Raw genomic sequence first — 14,519 nt, 5'->3', positions numbered from 1 at the left:
TATTTTCATTTACATTAATTCAACTGGTTTATAAAAGTCACACTTGAAAGAGTTGATTGTTAAAAATGTATTTCCAATTTTAAATGTTAGATGATGATGTTAACTAAATAAAAATAACTAAAAAATATCAGCATGATAAAAACAACTGGCAGCAAGAACATTGTTTGTGTGGAATATGTAATAAAATAAGCTTGATTGCCTGGTTGGAGTGAGACTTTCTTGACGTCTGAATATATCACAGGATAGTATTATATTTCAAATGTAACAACTCAACCTAATTAGACCCTACAATGCAAAAGAATCAAGAGCAATAAACAAATATCATAAGAGACCATTGGACATTATACAATATTTCCAGTATTATATACTGTACTTTAATAATTAAACCTAAATATGACCTTCTTTTTCTCTCGCGTTTGATTTCTCGTGCTCCTAAAAGCTTATGTTGACAGAGTAGTAGCAACAGATAAATACAGATTGAATTCAAAAACAAGACTCCTAACTTTATATCATTAAAATGAAATATGAAGCCGCTAACAGACCCTCACATCCACACTGACGCCTTCACTTCCAGGTCAAGAAGTGAAAACTCTGGAAGTGCATTTGTAAGTACAGATCAGTGAATGAAAGAGGAGAAAACAGTTGCAAAACCTGCAGTATATAAAAAACGAAGTCAAAGATTTTCCCTGCAATTAATTTTTTTTTTTTTTAGTTTCAAAGACATTTTATTCAGTTTCAATTTATATTTTCACAAGTTTCTTGAAAAATTACATTCATTTTAATTAGCACAAATCTGATTCCATACACTAAATATACTTAAAGTTGTTTCAAAATAATACATTTAATATGCACTTAGTATAGTGTAATTCAAATATAGTAAGTGTGTCTGAAAAAGCAAAAACATTTTCGCGACCTTGAAAACGAAAGTAAAACACGAGCGCGCATCACTGATCAATATATAATGACTGGATACTCTTTTCAACATACTATGCTTTGGGACGCGCTTATTCTAATCTCACAAACTATTTAGGATGGATAGTATGAACATTGGGAAGCAGAGCAAGTGTGCTCGACTGCACACATTTCTAACCAGCATGCATCTCATCTCGCAGTGATCACCGGTGATTGGTTCTGCGCAGATTTTGCTTAAACGGGCCTTCGAATTTAAAGATGTTCAAACTTTATGTGACCAGGAAGTGCAGACTGAGTTTGAGCCCGCTTTTTGTATCGATGATTTATTTAGTAAAACGACAGACAGGATGATCATTGAGGCCGGCGTTGCACTAGTTGTTGCTCTGGGAGCATTCTGGACATTCAGTGGGGAAAAGGAAGTCTGTAATGAGAAGTGGATCAACTTCAATAAATACGGTAAAAGAGAGTTAATGTGGATTTGATCATAATACAATTTGATTAGATAGTTTTGTGATATGCAGAATGAAACCTGCGATATTAATAAATAAAGTAAATACAAATGAGGAAATGTAAACGAGAAAAGGATTATAAAGTTTATACTGCACAAAATAAATAAAGGATAGGCTGTATACATATACTATATAAAAATTCATTACATGTATTCTTTGAATAGGTAATTATTTAGGTCTGCAGTCATTTGTTTATCACTTATTTAATGGGTTATCTAGCGCCAAACCCGGAAAACAGGTCTCGTGGCATCCGCTTGTCGGAGAAAGTGTTTACAGCAGTATGAATTGATGTCCATATCTATGGACTTTTAAAATAATCAGCTAACCTGCCTAGTTGTTTGTATTGTTGATGTTTCATAAAATTTTAATATCCGACTGTGAAAACAATTTTACAGAATACAGAAGTCTGTCGTGCACAGCCCCCATTCAGAAGCACATGGGTAGCAATATTCAGTCTGAAATGTAATATCCAAAATGGCAATGCATTTCTGTATTTAAATATACATTTTCCCATACATGTGTGCAACCTTTGGTGCAAAATGAAAAAGAAAATTCAATTATATATTTTACATTTGCCATTTGCTACACTAGTTTTAATAGCCTGTGTAAATTAAACATTTTAAAGCTTTATAAGTTGCAAAATTGATATGTTTAACATGTCCAAGCAAAAACTGTAGCAAAACTATCATTTAAATGTTATTTTTCCTAAATGCATGAATGGGGTAGGACATGGTAGGAGTGCATTTTCATCATAATACCGCGTGATAATTGTGGCAAAATGCAGTGTGAATTTCAAAATGCATTCTGAGCTAAATAAAGCAAAAAGGTAGGAAAATTGTAATGTAAATGTCTTTTTTTTCTTTCTTAAATGCATTGACACGTACACTTAACACGTTTAAATTGCATGTTCGTGACGCAACAGAGCATCTGACCTTAACCTTAATCTGACCATAATGTCCTTCCTGTAGAATGATCTTGAAAGCGAAAGTAAAGCACGAGCGCGCATCACTGATCTTGATATATAATGTTCTCTATTATAGATCAGTGGCGCGCATTCAAAAACGATTTCAATACCCCGCATTTTGAGAGTGGCTCCCTGATGCGCGTAAATTAGGCTACATACATTATTTCACAACATCAAACCTATCTTAGGCTGGGTTGTGTAGCTGTAATATCGCTGCACATTCATGTAATTTTGAATTTTGCACACACAAAATGATGCGCTGTGGCTGTGAGGATAATAAAATAGGCTAGCTTACTCCTCATTGAAAATGTTTTAAAAAATATTTAAAAAACAAAAAAAAAAAAAAACAGGTCTATTAATTTATATAATGAATTATTGGCCTATAATTATTATTATTAACACTGCAGTCATCAATGAAAATTCAGAGCAGCTTTATTTCATGCACCGATTTTCAAAAACAACCTGTTTAACGCGAAATATAGCCTACGTTTCTTCTCATGATTTTCACTATACGAGCCACAAGAGAAATATTAAGGGAATCATTTAATAATTTAAGAGTTCATGAGGCTTCATTAACGTTTTTAAAAAAAAATGTTTTCTCATGCGTCATGTAAAAATATTAAGATTATTCACTTTATATGTTTAAGACAGCAAATCATCCGCGTTTCACATCATTGCGTGATTATGTAAAACGTGTTTTTTTTTTGTTTGTTTTTTTTACCAGTTCATTTAACCCTCTGGTTGTGTTCGGATTCCTGTCAGACTTGTGGTGTTCCCTGACCGGACTCCAAACAATTGCTTATAAATCTCTCATTATGCTGTAATATCACCAAATATTAGATTCAATCTTTTTATCAACTTGTTTTCTTTCATTTAGGACTGGTTTTGTGTTTCTATTTGCATCTGATTAATCGTAGGCCTTATTTATCCGAAAGTATAGGTACCTCATTTTTTGAGTGAAAAAAGCATTTTATGAATAATTTTCACAATATGAGATAAACAAAATTATAAAAATTTGCACTGTCTATCACACTAGTGTGCTTTAATGTTTAATCAGGAAGTTTGCTTTTAAATGCTTTTATTTTGTACAAAATTGCAAATAGTCACACTTGTGGTGTTCCCGGTCAAAAATGACCAGACTCCAAGCAATTGCTTATAAATATCTTATTATGCAATATTTTCACCAAATATTGGATTCAATCTTTTTATCAACTTGTTTTCTTTCATTTGGAACTGGTTTTGTGTTCCTATTTATATCTGATTAATCATAGGCCTCATTTATCCGAAAGTATAGGCACCTAATTTTTTGAGTGAAAAAAGCATTTTTTTTAATGAATAATTTTCACAATATGAGATAAAAAATTATGAAAATTTGCACTGTTTCTCACACTAGTGTGCTTTAATGTTTAATTAGGAGGTTTTCTTTTAAATTCTTTAATTTTGTACAAAATTGCACAAAGTCACACTTGTCAAAAATGTCCGGCATTGAAAGTGAATGGGGAAGAATGAAAGTAAGAGAAACAACTAGTGTTCAGGAGCATGCTGTGGTTGCAAACATAAAGGTCTTGGACCTGTGCGTGTGTGGTGTTGTGGAAACAAACGATGGGCTTCTGAAATTTGTCAATAAAGCTCAAGAAGCAGAGTTCCAGATGTCAAAATAAGACTTTATATCTGTTTAAGCGAACCATATTTGGTAGTTCCGGTTTTTTGGTTGGAGGTGGTCACATGAGACATATATCAAAGTTGTTTACTTGTACCTGTCATATCCTGGAAATCACCCAAAGTTTATTTGGTTATTTAGGTTCACTAGTACAATCTAATAGAAGACACCAGTACTGTCCACTGGATGGCCCCTTAAAGGTCCCATGGCATGAAAATTTCACTTTATGAGGTTTTTTAACATTAATATGAGTTCCCCTAGACTGCCTATGGTCCCCCAGTGGCTAGAAATGGCGATAGGTGTAAACCGAGCCCTGGGTATCCTGCTTCGCCTTTGAGAAAATGAAAGCTCAGATGCCCAATCTGGAATCTTCCCTTTATGTCGTCATACGGGGAAAGGTTCCCTCCCCTTTCTCTGCTTTGCCCACCCATGAGAAAATTAGCTACTACCGTGCGAGGTGAGCGCAATATTTTTTTTTTCCTCGAGAGACATCATGGCTTGCAAACGAGCGAAGCATGGCAGTTGCTCAGTATTTGGATGGACAAATGAACACCGAAGTATTTTTTTAGTTCCTTCATCCGACTCTATGGCTAGCATTAACTACATGATAATAACTGTAACAGCATACATAAACAAACCAACTAAAGTACCATATCCAGACACAATATTTTAAACTAACCATTCGGAGACGTCCTGCTGTAGCCGCTGAGTATCAACTTCTTCATCCGGTTCTTCTCCATCCGGATCAGATTCTGGGTCAAACTGAAAAGCTTGAAGGACTATCCCTGCGTGCTGCATCCCAATGTGCATACTATCCACCCTATCTGCCCTAAATAGTATTGAAAATTACTAATATCACATAGACTTTAGGATGGATAGTGTGCACATTGGGATGCAGGCTGTGTGTCTACGAGCCATTGCGATATATCCACTGTCAACATTAGCGCATGGTAGCGCAAGCTGGTTAAGGCCACACCCCCACCCTCCACCTTGCCCCGCCTCTCTCCTCCTCATTAGCATTTAAAGCTACAGACACAGAAATGGCACGTCCTAAGGAAAGCTCATTGTGGGACTGGCTTGTAGTGGCGGAAATTCTGCACCAAGGCTGAATTTCAGGGAAACAGACTTCAGATACAGTACTAGGGACCACTTAGGCCTATATAAAAGCATCCAAAAGCAGCATGTCATGGGACCTTTAAGACTCACAATCTGTATTAAGACATCCAGTATTGTAATAATCAGCATATTGATCAGTCTATTGATTACTTTTATAACCATACATAATATTTTAAGTAAGATAATACTATATTGAGTAAACAAAATTATAAAATTTGCACTGTTTCTCACACTAGTGTGCTTTAATGTTTAATCAGGAAGTTTGCTTTTAAATGCTTTTATTTTGTACAAAATTGCAAATAGTCACACTTGTGGTGTTCCCGGTCAAAAATGACCAGACTCCAAGCAATTGCTTATAAATATCTTATTATGCAATATTTTCACCAAATATTGGATTCAATCTTTTTATCAACTTGTTTTCTTTCATTTGGAACTGGTTTTGTGTTCCTATTTATATCTGATTAATCATAGGCCTCATTTATCCGAAAGTATAGGCACCTAATTTTTTGAGTGAAAAAAGCATTTTTTTTAATGAATAATTTTCACAATATGAGATAAAGAATTATGAAAATTTGCACTGTTTCTCACACTAGTGTGCTTTAATGTTTAATTAGGAGGTTTTCTTTTAAATTCTTTAACAAAATTGCACAAAGTCACACTTGTCAAAAATGTCCGGCATTGAAAGTGAATGGGGAAGAATGAAAGTAAGAGAAACAACTAGTGTTCAGGAGCATGCTGTGGTTGCAAACATAAAGGTCTTGGACCTGTGCGTGTGTGGTGTTGTGGAAACAAACGATGGGCTTCTGAAATTTGTCAATAAAGCTCAAGAAGCAGAGTTCCAGATGTCAAAATAAGACTTTATATCTGTTTAAGCGAACCATATTTGGTAGTTCCGGTTTTTTGGTTGGAGGTGGTCACATGAGACATATATCAAAGTTGTTTACTTGTACCTGTCATATCCTGGAAATCACCCAAAGTTTATTGGGTTATTTAGGTTCACTAGTACAATCTAATAGAAGACACCAGTACTGTCCACTGGATGGCCCCTTAAAGGTCCCATGGCATGAAAATTTCACTTTATGAGGTTTTTTAACATTAATATGAGTTCCCCTAGACTGCCTATGGTCCCCCAGTGGCTAGAAATGGCGATAGGTGTAAACCGAGCCCTGGGTATCCTGCTTCGCCTTTGAGAAAATGAAAGCTCAGATGCCCAATCTGGAATCTTCCCTTTATGTCGTCATACGGGAAAGGTTCCTCCCTTTCTCTGCTTTGCCCACCCATGAGAAAATTAGCTACTACCGTGCGAGGTGAGCGCAATATTTTTTTCCTCGAGAGACATCATGGCTTGCAAACGAGCGAAGCATGGCAGTTGCTCAGTATTTGGATGAACAAATGAACACCGAAGTATTTTTTTAGTTCCTTCATCCGACTCTATGGCTAGCATTAACTACATGATAATAACTGTAACAGCATACATAAACAAACCAACTAAAGTACCATATCCAGACACAATATTTTAAACTAACCATTCGGAGACGTCCTGCTGTAGCCGCTGAGTATCAACTTCTTCATCCGGTTCTTCTCCATCCGGATCAGATTCTGGGTCAAACTGAAAAGCTTGAAGGACTATCCCTGCGTGCTGCATCCCAATGTGCATACTATCCACCCTATCTGCCCTAAATAGTATTGAAAATTACTAATATCACATAGACTTTAGGATGGATAGTGTGCACATTGGGATGCAGGCTGTGTGTCTACGAGCCATTGCGATATATCCACTGTCAACATTAGCGCATGGTAGCGCAAGCTGGTTAAGGCCACACCCCCACCCTCCACCTTGCCCCGCCTCTCTCCTCCTCATTAGCATTTAAAGCTACAGACACAGAAATGGCACGTCCTAAGGAAAGCTCATTGTGGGACTGGCTTGTAGTGGCGGAAATTCTGCACCAAGGCTGAATTTCAGGGAAACAGACTTCAGATACAGTACTAGGGACCACTTAGGCCTATATAAAAGCATCCAAAAAGCAGCATGTCATGGGACCTTTAAGACTCACAATCTGTATTAAGACATCCAGTATTGTAATAATCAGCATATTGATCAGTCTATTGATTACTTTTATAACCATACATAATATTTTAAGTAAGATAATACTATATTGAGTAAATAACATGATATATAGTAAAATTACACAATAGTGGATGCATGTATACTCACACTATCACACACACACACACACACACATCCATGCATACAAACTATTGTGAGTATTACACCTATTTCATCCTACCCTGAACTGCATGCAGTATGCTTTTATGATGACTCTCTGTCTCTATCTCTCTCTCTCTCTCTCTCTCACACACACACACACACACACACGCTCAAACTTCAGCCTGCATTGACTTCGAAATAATATTTTCTTTTATCACATATTCTAGACAAAACATTAAGAAAATAGGGTTTGAGGCTTTCATGGTCTCACAGTGTACTGGTGCTGTTTTTTGTGATCTTCCCCATTCACTTTCAATGGCTGGCCATTTTTGACAAGTGTGACTTTTTGCAATTTTGTACAAAATAAAATCATTTAAAAGCAAACTTCCTGATTAAACATTAAAGCACACTAGTGTGATAAACAGTGCAAATTTTCATAATATTTTTAATCTCATATTGTGAAAATTATTCATAAAAAATGCTTTTTTCACTCAAAAAATTAGGTGCCTACTCAGATAAATGAGGCCTACGATTAATCAGATGCAAATAGAAACACAAAACCAGTCCTAAATGAAAGAAAAGAAGTTGACAAAAAGATTGTATACAATATTTGGTGATAATATAGCATAATGACAGATTTATAGGCAATTGTTTGGAGTCCGGTCATTTTTTACCGGGAACACCACAAATGTGACTTTTTGCAATTTTGTACAAAATAAAAGCATTTAAAAGCAAACTTCCCAATTAAACATTAAAGCACACTAGTGTGATAAACAGTTTTTTTTTCACTCAAAAAACGAGGTACCTACTCTCAGATAAATGAGGCCAACACTAAAAAAATTCTGTAAAACTTATGGTAAAAAACCAGCAGCTGTGGTTGCCGGAATTCTACTGTAAAAAATACAGTAGCAACATTTTAGATTTTACGGTTTTAACTTAAATTTACAGTTAAATACTGTAATTTCATTAACTGATATAATGTTAATATACCAACCTATTGAAGGACTGAAATCTGTTTTGTACCTTTGTAATACACTGATAACCACCAAATGCAGGTGGTGATGAGAAAGTCACATGATGAACCAAAGCCCATCACAAGCAGCTTTTAAATAATAACATATATAGAAGGTGCACAGTTTCATTCACACAAACACTAAACACCATCATGGTGGACTCATTAAACTGAAATATGCAATAAACATTAATTTAACAACATTAGATGTAACATACAACCTTAATAAACATAATTGATAAGAAAAAACTAAGAAGAAACATAGTTATTTCAAAGAAAAAACATCCAATTTGAAACGCAACACAGGGAATTCTGGGAACGTCAATTTACGTTTTTTCCCTGTAAATTTTACATTCTTTTTCACTTCCAAAAAACGGTATTTCACCGTAAAATTGTCTGAAATGTCTATTACAGTTTTTCACCGTATATATTAGGGGAACTTACTGTTAACCATTTAACTGGTTTTTACTGTAGCATTTTCACAGTTTTTTACCGTTTTAGTCACAGTCATTTTTTACAGTGTACGATTAATCAGATGCAAATAGAAACACAAAACCAGTCCTAAATGAAAGAAAACAAGTTGACTAAAAGAATGAATCCAATATTTTGTGATAATATAGCATAATGAGAGATTTATAAGCAATTGTTTGGAGTACGGTCATTTTTGACCGGGAACACCACAAGTGTGAGGTGAAATAAAAACGAAAATTCTAAAAAAAAGAATTTCTGAGAGGTAGCCTACTTATACCCTGTGTGAACAAAGTCAGTTCGAGTCCAATGCGATAACGTTAACTAGTATTTTCAGGAAAAAGAAAATCTTCTTTGGGACCCGAACACAACTAGAGGGTTAAACGAACTGTTTGAAAGAACCAGATCGTGGACTTCCCATCACTATTAGCATATTAAAGGGATAGTTCATCCAAAAAATATAATTCTGTCATTTACTCATTCTCAAGTTCAAAATTATACCTCATTATCACAAATAAAAAAATAAATGATCAAAAATAAATGTTAATAAATAACTAAATACTGAATTAAATGTAATAGTAAATAAATGTAGGCTATTTCCCCACTAGATTATGTGTATTAAAGATCCCATATTGTCAAAACTGAAATTTCCTGGCTTTTTTCATGATAACTGAGGTCTAGGGCTATGTAACTACCATATAAGTTTTAAAACAGTCAATCCACAGTAAAATGCACACAGCCTGCATTAAGTAGCTGTGATGTTTCACGAACCGTTGTGACTTCCATAAAAATGCGACGTCCGAACTACTCAGTCACCATCCTGAGCACCGCCCACCGTCCCAACCTCCTTTTGCCAAACCCCCAGACAACATCGCATCCATGCCATTGGTGAGCAACAACAACACGGAAACATGTCAAAAAGGTTAACTTTAACTTAGAGTTTAACAGACGAAACCAGATCGGCCGACCTGTAACGTTACACGCTCACTCAAAGGATGGACGGTCTGGCAGGACTGTTACTATGAGGTGGATCACATCTAACCTGTATAGTAAAGACAAACTCACAGTGTCTATCTAGTCATGATGAAGATGTAGGCTATAGCCTATAATTTCAATTTCAGTTGGCAACTATTTTTAAAGCTACATTATTATATTAGGCTATATATAAATCGTCAGTTTGTTGTTTTACACACATGCACACAGACATTATTTCATACACGACATAGTCGTGAGATGCAAGAAATCTTTAGACACGCCCATAACAACAAAAGACCACACTTTATTGAACCCATTCTGATAAGAAGTGTGCGCTGCAAACGCAAGCATTTTTGACTATCTTTTCTGTCCAATCCGCTCGTTTTATCGCATTTAACCACAGCTGTCATCGTTTTTTTTGTCTGGCAGTGGCAGCAGGTATGTGATCAAATTTCTAATTTGAGGCTGTATTACGTCGATTCTGGCACCCAACATCACAAGATGATATTTTAAAGGGGTCCTATTATGCTTTTTCACTTAGTCAGTGTGTATGTGTGTGTGTTTGGGCATAAAAAGATCTACAAAGTTACAAATCTCAAAGTCAACTCCAAAGGGAGATATTTCCCTTTTCAAGAACTACAACGAACGGCTCGTTTCTTGAGCAGCAAATCAGAATATTAGAACGATTTCCGAAGGATCATGTGACTGGAGTAATGATGCTAAATATTCAGCTTTGAAAATCACAGGAATAAATTACATTTTAAAATATATTCAAATAGAAAATAGTTATTTTAAATAGTAAAAATATTTCAAAATTGTACTGTTTTTTTTTCTTCTGTACTTCGGATCAAATAAATGCAGGCTTGGTGAGCAGAAGAGACTTCTTTAAAAAACATTAAAAATCTTACTGTTCTAAAACTTTTGACCGGTAGTGTATGTATGTTATCTGTTAAACCCACGTGAGCTGTGTTACTGTCAGTCTTGACCAGGATGCTCTTGTAAAAGAGATTTTTAATTGCAGTGTTTTTTTTCCTGGTAAAATAAAGGTTATAATAATAATAATAATATTAAAAGACCAAAAAGGCTGTTAACTAAACGATTATAGGCTCAGACTCTGCTCTGGATGTTGCTGGAATGTTGCATGTTTTGCAGTAGAGCATGCCAACATGCTGTGAATCTGTCCTCTCATCCACAGGGCTGAAGAATGACCTCGAAACAAAGCTGTACGGGCAGCATATCGCTGCTGAGGTCATCCTGAAAACCGTCACAGGCTTCATGGAGAATAAAAACCCAAAGAAACCGCTGGTTCTGTCCCTCCACGGCTGGACCGGGACCGGGAAGACCTTTGTTAGCCAGCTTATAGCGGAAAATATTTACAAAAAAAAGATGAAGTGCAGCTTTGTTCATCTGTTTTCAGTGACAACACATTTTCCTCTCAAGGCTCACATTGACGAGTACAAGGTAATGAGTTGATATATATATATGCACAATATGCAAATACATAGAAAAGACCTGTATTTTGTTGCACCAACTTGTTTTAATATATTAATCTTTTGTGTCCCTTAACTCTCATATCTGTACAAAATGTATGATTGCGTGTGTTTAGACGCAGTTACAGGAGTGGATACGAGGGAATGTCTCTATCTGCCCACGTTCAATGTTCATCTTTGATGAAATGGATAAAATGCCCTTGGAGCTGATCGACAGTATAAAACCTTACCTGGATTTCTCAGACAACCTGGACGGAGTGTCATACAGACAGGCCATCTTCATCTTCCTCAGGTCAGTGTCATCAGCCCAGAAAACTTTTGACCCATTCATTTCAATCAAACAGCCTCTGTAAGCCAGATGTTTTTGTTTTTGTAGCAATGCTGGGGGTAAGATGATCAATGACGTGACTATGAAATTCTGGAGGGATGGTAAAGAACGAGAGGAGATCCAGCTGAAGGATCTAGAGACGGTACTCTCACAGTCTGTCTTCAACAACGAAGACAGTAAGTCAAGTGTCTCTCTTGCTCTCAGAGAATCATCACAGCAGTCGGATTGTTAATTAATAGAGCAATAAGCCATACAACACTGTCAGTTGTAGTGATTTTACAGTTAAAAGCAGTCGTTGGGTACAATTGGCACCTTAAACATGTTATAAAATCACTAAACATTTAAAAGTGTTGTAAAATGAGTAATTATTAAATAAGTGAAATGTAAAATTAGTAGTCTAATTAAATGCCAACAGTAGCGATATGATAAAACACAAATGGTTATTACCGTATATATTAATAATAATCACATTAAACATTTTTTCTTTAAGTAATGATATTCATTAAACCGGCAGCATAACAGAAGTCATTATTTGTATAAATTATTAGCGCATTGGTCAGATGACTGTAGTTTTATGCGCGGCTCATTCAATCAGATTTTACAGCCATATCTGTTTTCTGAAGTATAGCAGTGAGTTGATCCCACATTACCTTTTATTACCTTTATATTATTATTGCTTTTATAATTGCACATTCTTCTCTCTTTCCGCAGGTGGTTTCTGGCACACTAGTTTAATTGATAAGAAACTGGTGGATTTCTTCGTGCCGTTTCTTCCTCTGGAGTACAAGCACGTCATTCAGTGTGGTTTGGGTGAAATGGCCAGACAGGGTCTTACTCCAGATAACAATGTGATTAAAAGAATGGCTGATGACCTAATCTTCTTCCCTAAAGAGGAGCGCGTCTTCTCGGACCAGGGCTGTAAGCTCATTGCTAACAAATTGCACTTCTATATACCATAACACACAGAAAAAGCATCTCCAATCTGTCACTCTTCATCATTTAAATTAAAAATGTAACACAAAACACACAGTAGACTTTACAGCAAGTGTTGTGCTATGATTGTTGATGGTACACATTTTTAGTCCTATAGGACAACTTCAGTTACTGTATTTACAGTAAATGTCCAAACATTTTTCAGAATTTAAGTTTGAGATCATTCAGGTGGACAATCAAGATTATTTTGAATGAAACAGGAGCATTGTTGACATGGTGGTCCAGAACAACATCACTAGACACAAAGAAAGAGGCCTGTGGAGATGTTGAGACAGGAGCTTGTCAAGCATGGATTCAACCTTCTTACATTTTTTCTCCTATGATGCAAGCGCAGCAAATATGTAGTGTAGATAAAATGCAATGAAATTCTCTTCCAGATATAAATGAAAGGCAAGATCAATAATTCATGTATACAGCAAACACACACACACGTGTGTGTTTATCTATATATATAGTGGATATATATATATATATATATACTGTATATATGTATGTAGTGGATCAAAACCTTTCATCAAAGTTGTCCTAAAACCAAAACAATACCCATTCTTGTCTTAGGACAACTATAGATATATATATATAGATAGATAGATAGATAGATAGATAGATAGATAGATAGATAGATAGACCGACAGATATGTGTATATATACATATCTGTAGTTATCAGAAAAGTTTGTTTGCAGTTCATGCTGCTAAAGGTGGCACAAACAGATTTTAAGTTTAAAGGGGCAATTAGTTTCAGATGGGTGATAGGAGTTGGAGAACTTTTTTTTAAATTTTTTACATTTTAAAATTTTTGTTGTTTGTTTAGATATACACAATATATATATATATATGTATATATATATATATATATATATATATATATATATATATATATATAACAGGAGTTTTGTTATATATATATATATAACAAAACTCCTGTTGAAGAATTGCAATAAACTAATAATCTCATTAGTGTATTTGTGCATCTACAGCTGACTATGTTTTATAATCATTAGAGAACAAACCTATAGATTTGATGTTAATATTTACTTTTAATAAACGCATTACTAGAAAAAATTGCAGTGCTTCATTTTGCAGTAAAGTTGAACTGTTTGGTTAAGATAATTTTGTGTTTGGGTGGCTGTGCTAATTGTTTTGAGAACAAGTACATTGCACTGGAGAAAAGTGTCAAATCGATTGAGAAAAACTGTAATAGTTTCCCGCATTTTATAATGTTGTTCGACAATGTTTTTTGCTTTGCCCCGAAATGCAACACGAGTCTTCGGATGGAAGATGATTGTTGTATCGCTTTCTGATACGGAGGCTCTGGGTTCGTAGGGGTACAGACTGAGTACAGTAGAGACACTTTATGCTTTTTACATCACTACACAAAAACTAGACGCTGAAATGAAGTGATTTTTCACATGATGTTTCTTTTGCTTGTGTACTAAAATATCATAAATTGATAATAGCCATAAGTAGTTTATATTTTCCACAATTAGCTCATAAACATGAGGTGCATTTTTGTCTCAACTGTACCCATATGGTGTACAGTTGAAACAGTAGCATGGTACAGTTGAGACACCCATTCTAAATGCTCTGAAGATGGCTATCCATTTATTGAATATGTAATAAATTACAAAATTACAGTTTTAAATAATTACAGTTTAAAAATAAATTTATTTATTTGCTTTATTTAATTCAGATTCAGTTAAACAAAATATAGGAACAAATATTTAACACTACAAAATATATGGAAAACAGTACAAATGTAAACATAACAGTAAAAATAACAATATCTATATCTGTACAATACCTGTATATTCTATAACCCTACCCCTAAACCTATGCATCACTCGAAACTTTCTGCATTTTTACATTTTCAATCATTCTGTAT

At 35.0% G+C, this 14,519-nt stretch overlaps 1 protein-coding gene across 1 annotated transcript; it reads left to right on the top strand.

Annotated features, from left to right (window-relative positions):
* The first annotated feature begins 947 nt into the window (after nucleotides 1-947).
* LOC131528245 (torsin-1A-like) lies at nucleotides 948-13,437 on the top strand. Its single transcript, XM_058757272.1, has 5 exons — nucleotides 948-1,368; nucleotides 11,021-11,286; nucleotides 11,432-11,607; nucleotides 11,692-11,819; nucleotides 12,355-13,437. Exons 1-5 carry the CDS (start codon nucleotides 1,260-1,262, stop codon nucleotides 12,600-12,602), a joined length of 927 nt encoding a protein of 308 aa, XP_058613255.1. The 5' UTR covers nucleotides 948-1,259; the 3' UTR covers nucleotides 12,603-13,437.
* The last annotated feature ends 1,082 nt before the right edge of the window (nucleotides 13,438-14,519 follow it).

This window comes from Onychostoma macrolepis, chromosome 21 (genome assembly GCF_012432095.1).
Source record: "Onychostoma macrolepis isolate SWU-2019 chromosome 21, ASM1243209v1, whole genome shotgun sequence".
Lineage (NCBI taxonomy): Eukaryota > Metazoa > Chordata > Actinopteri > Cypriniformes > Cyprinidae > Onychostoma > Onychostoma macrolepis.
The sequence above is the reverse complement of the archived record's forward strand: the minus strand, read 5'-3'. Positions and strand labels throughout refer to the sequence as shown.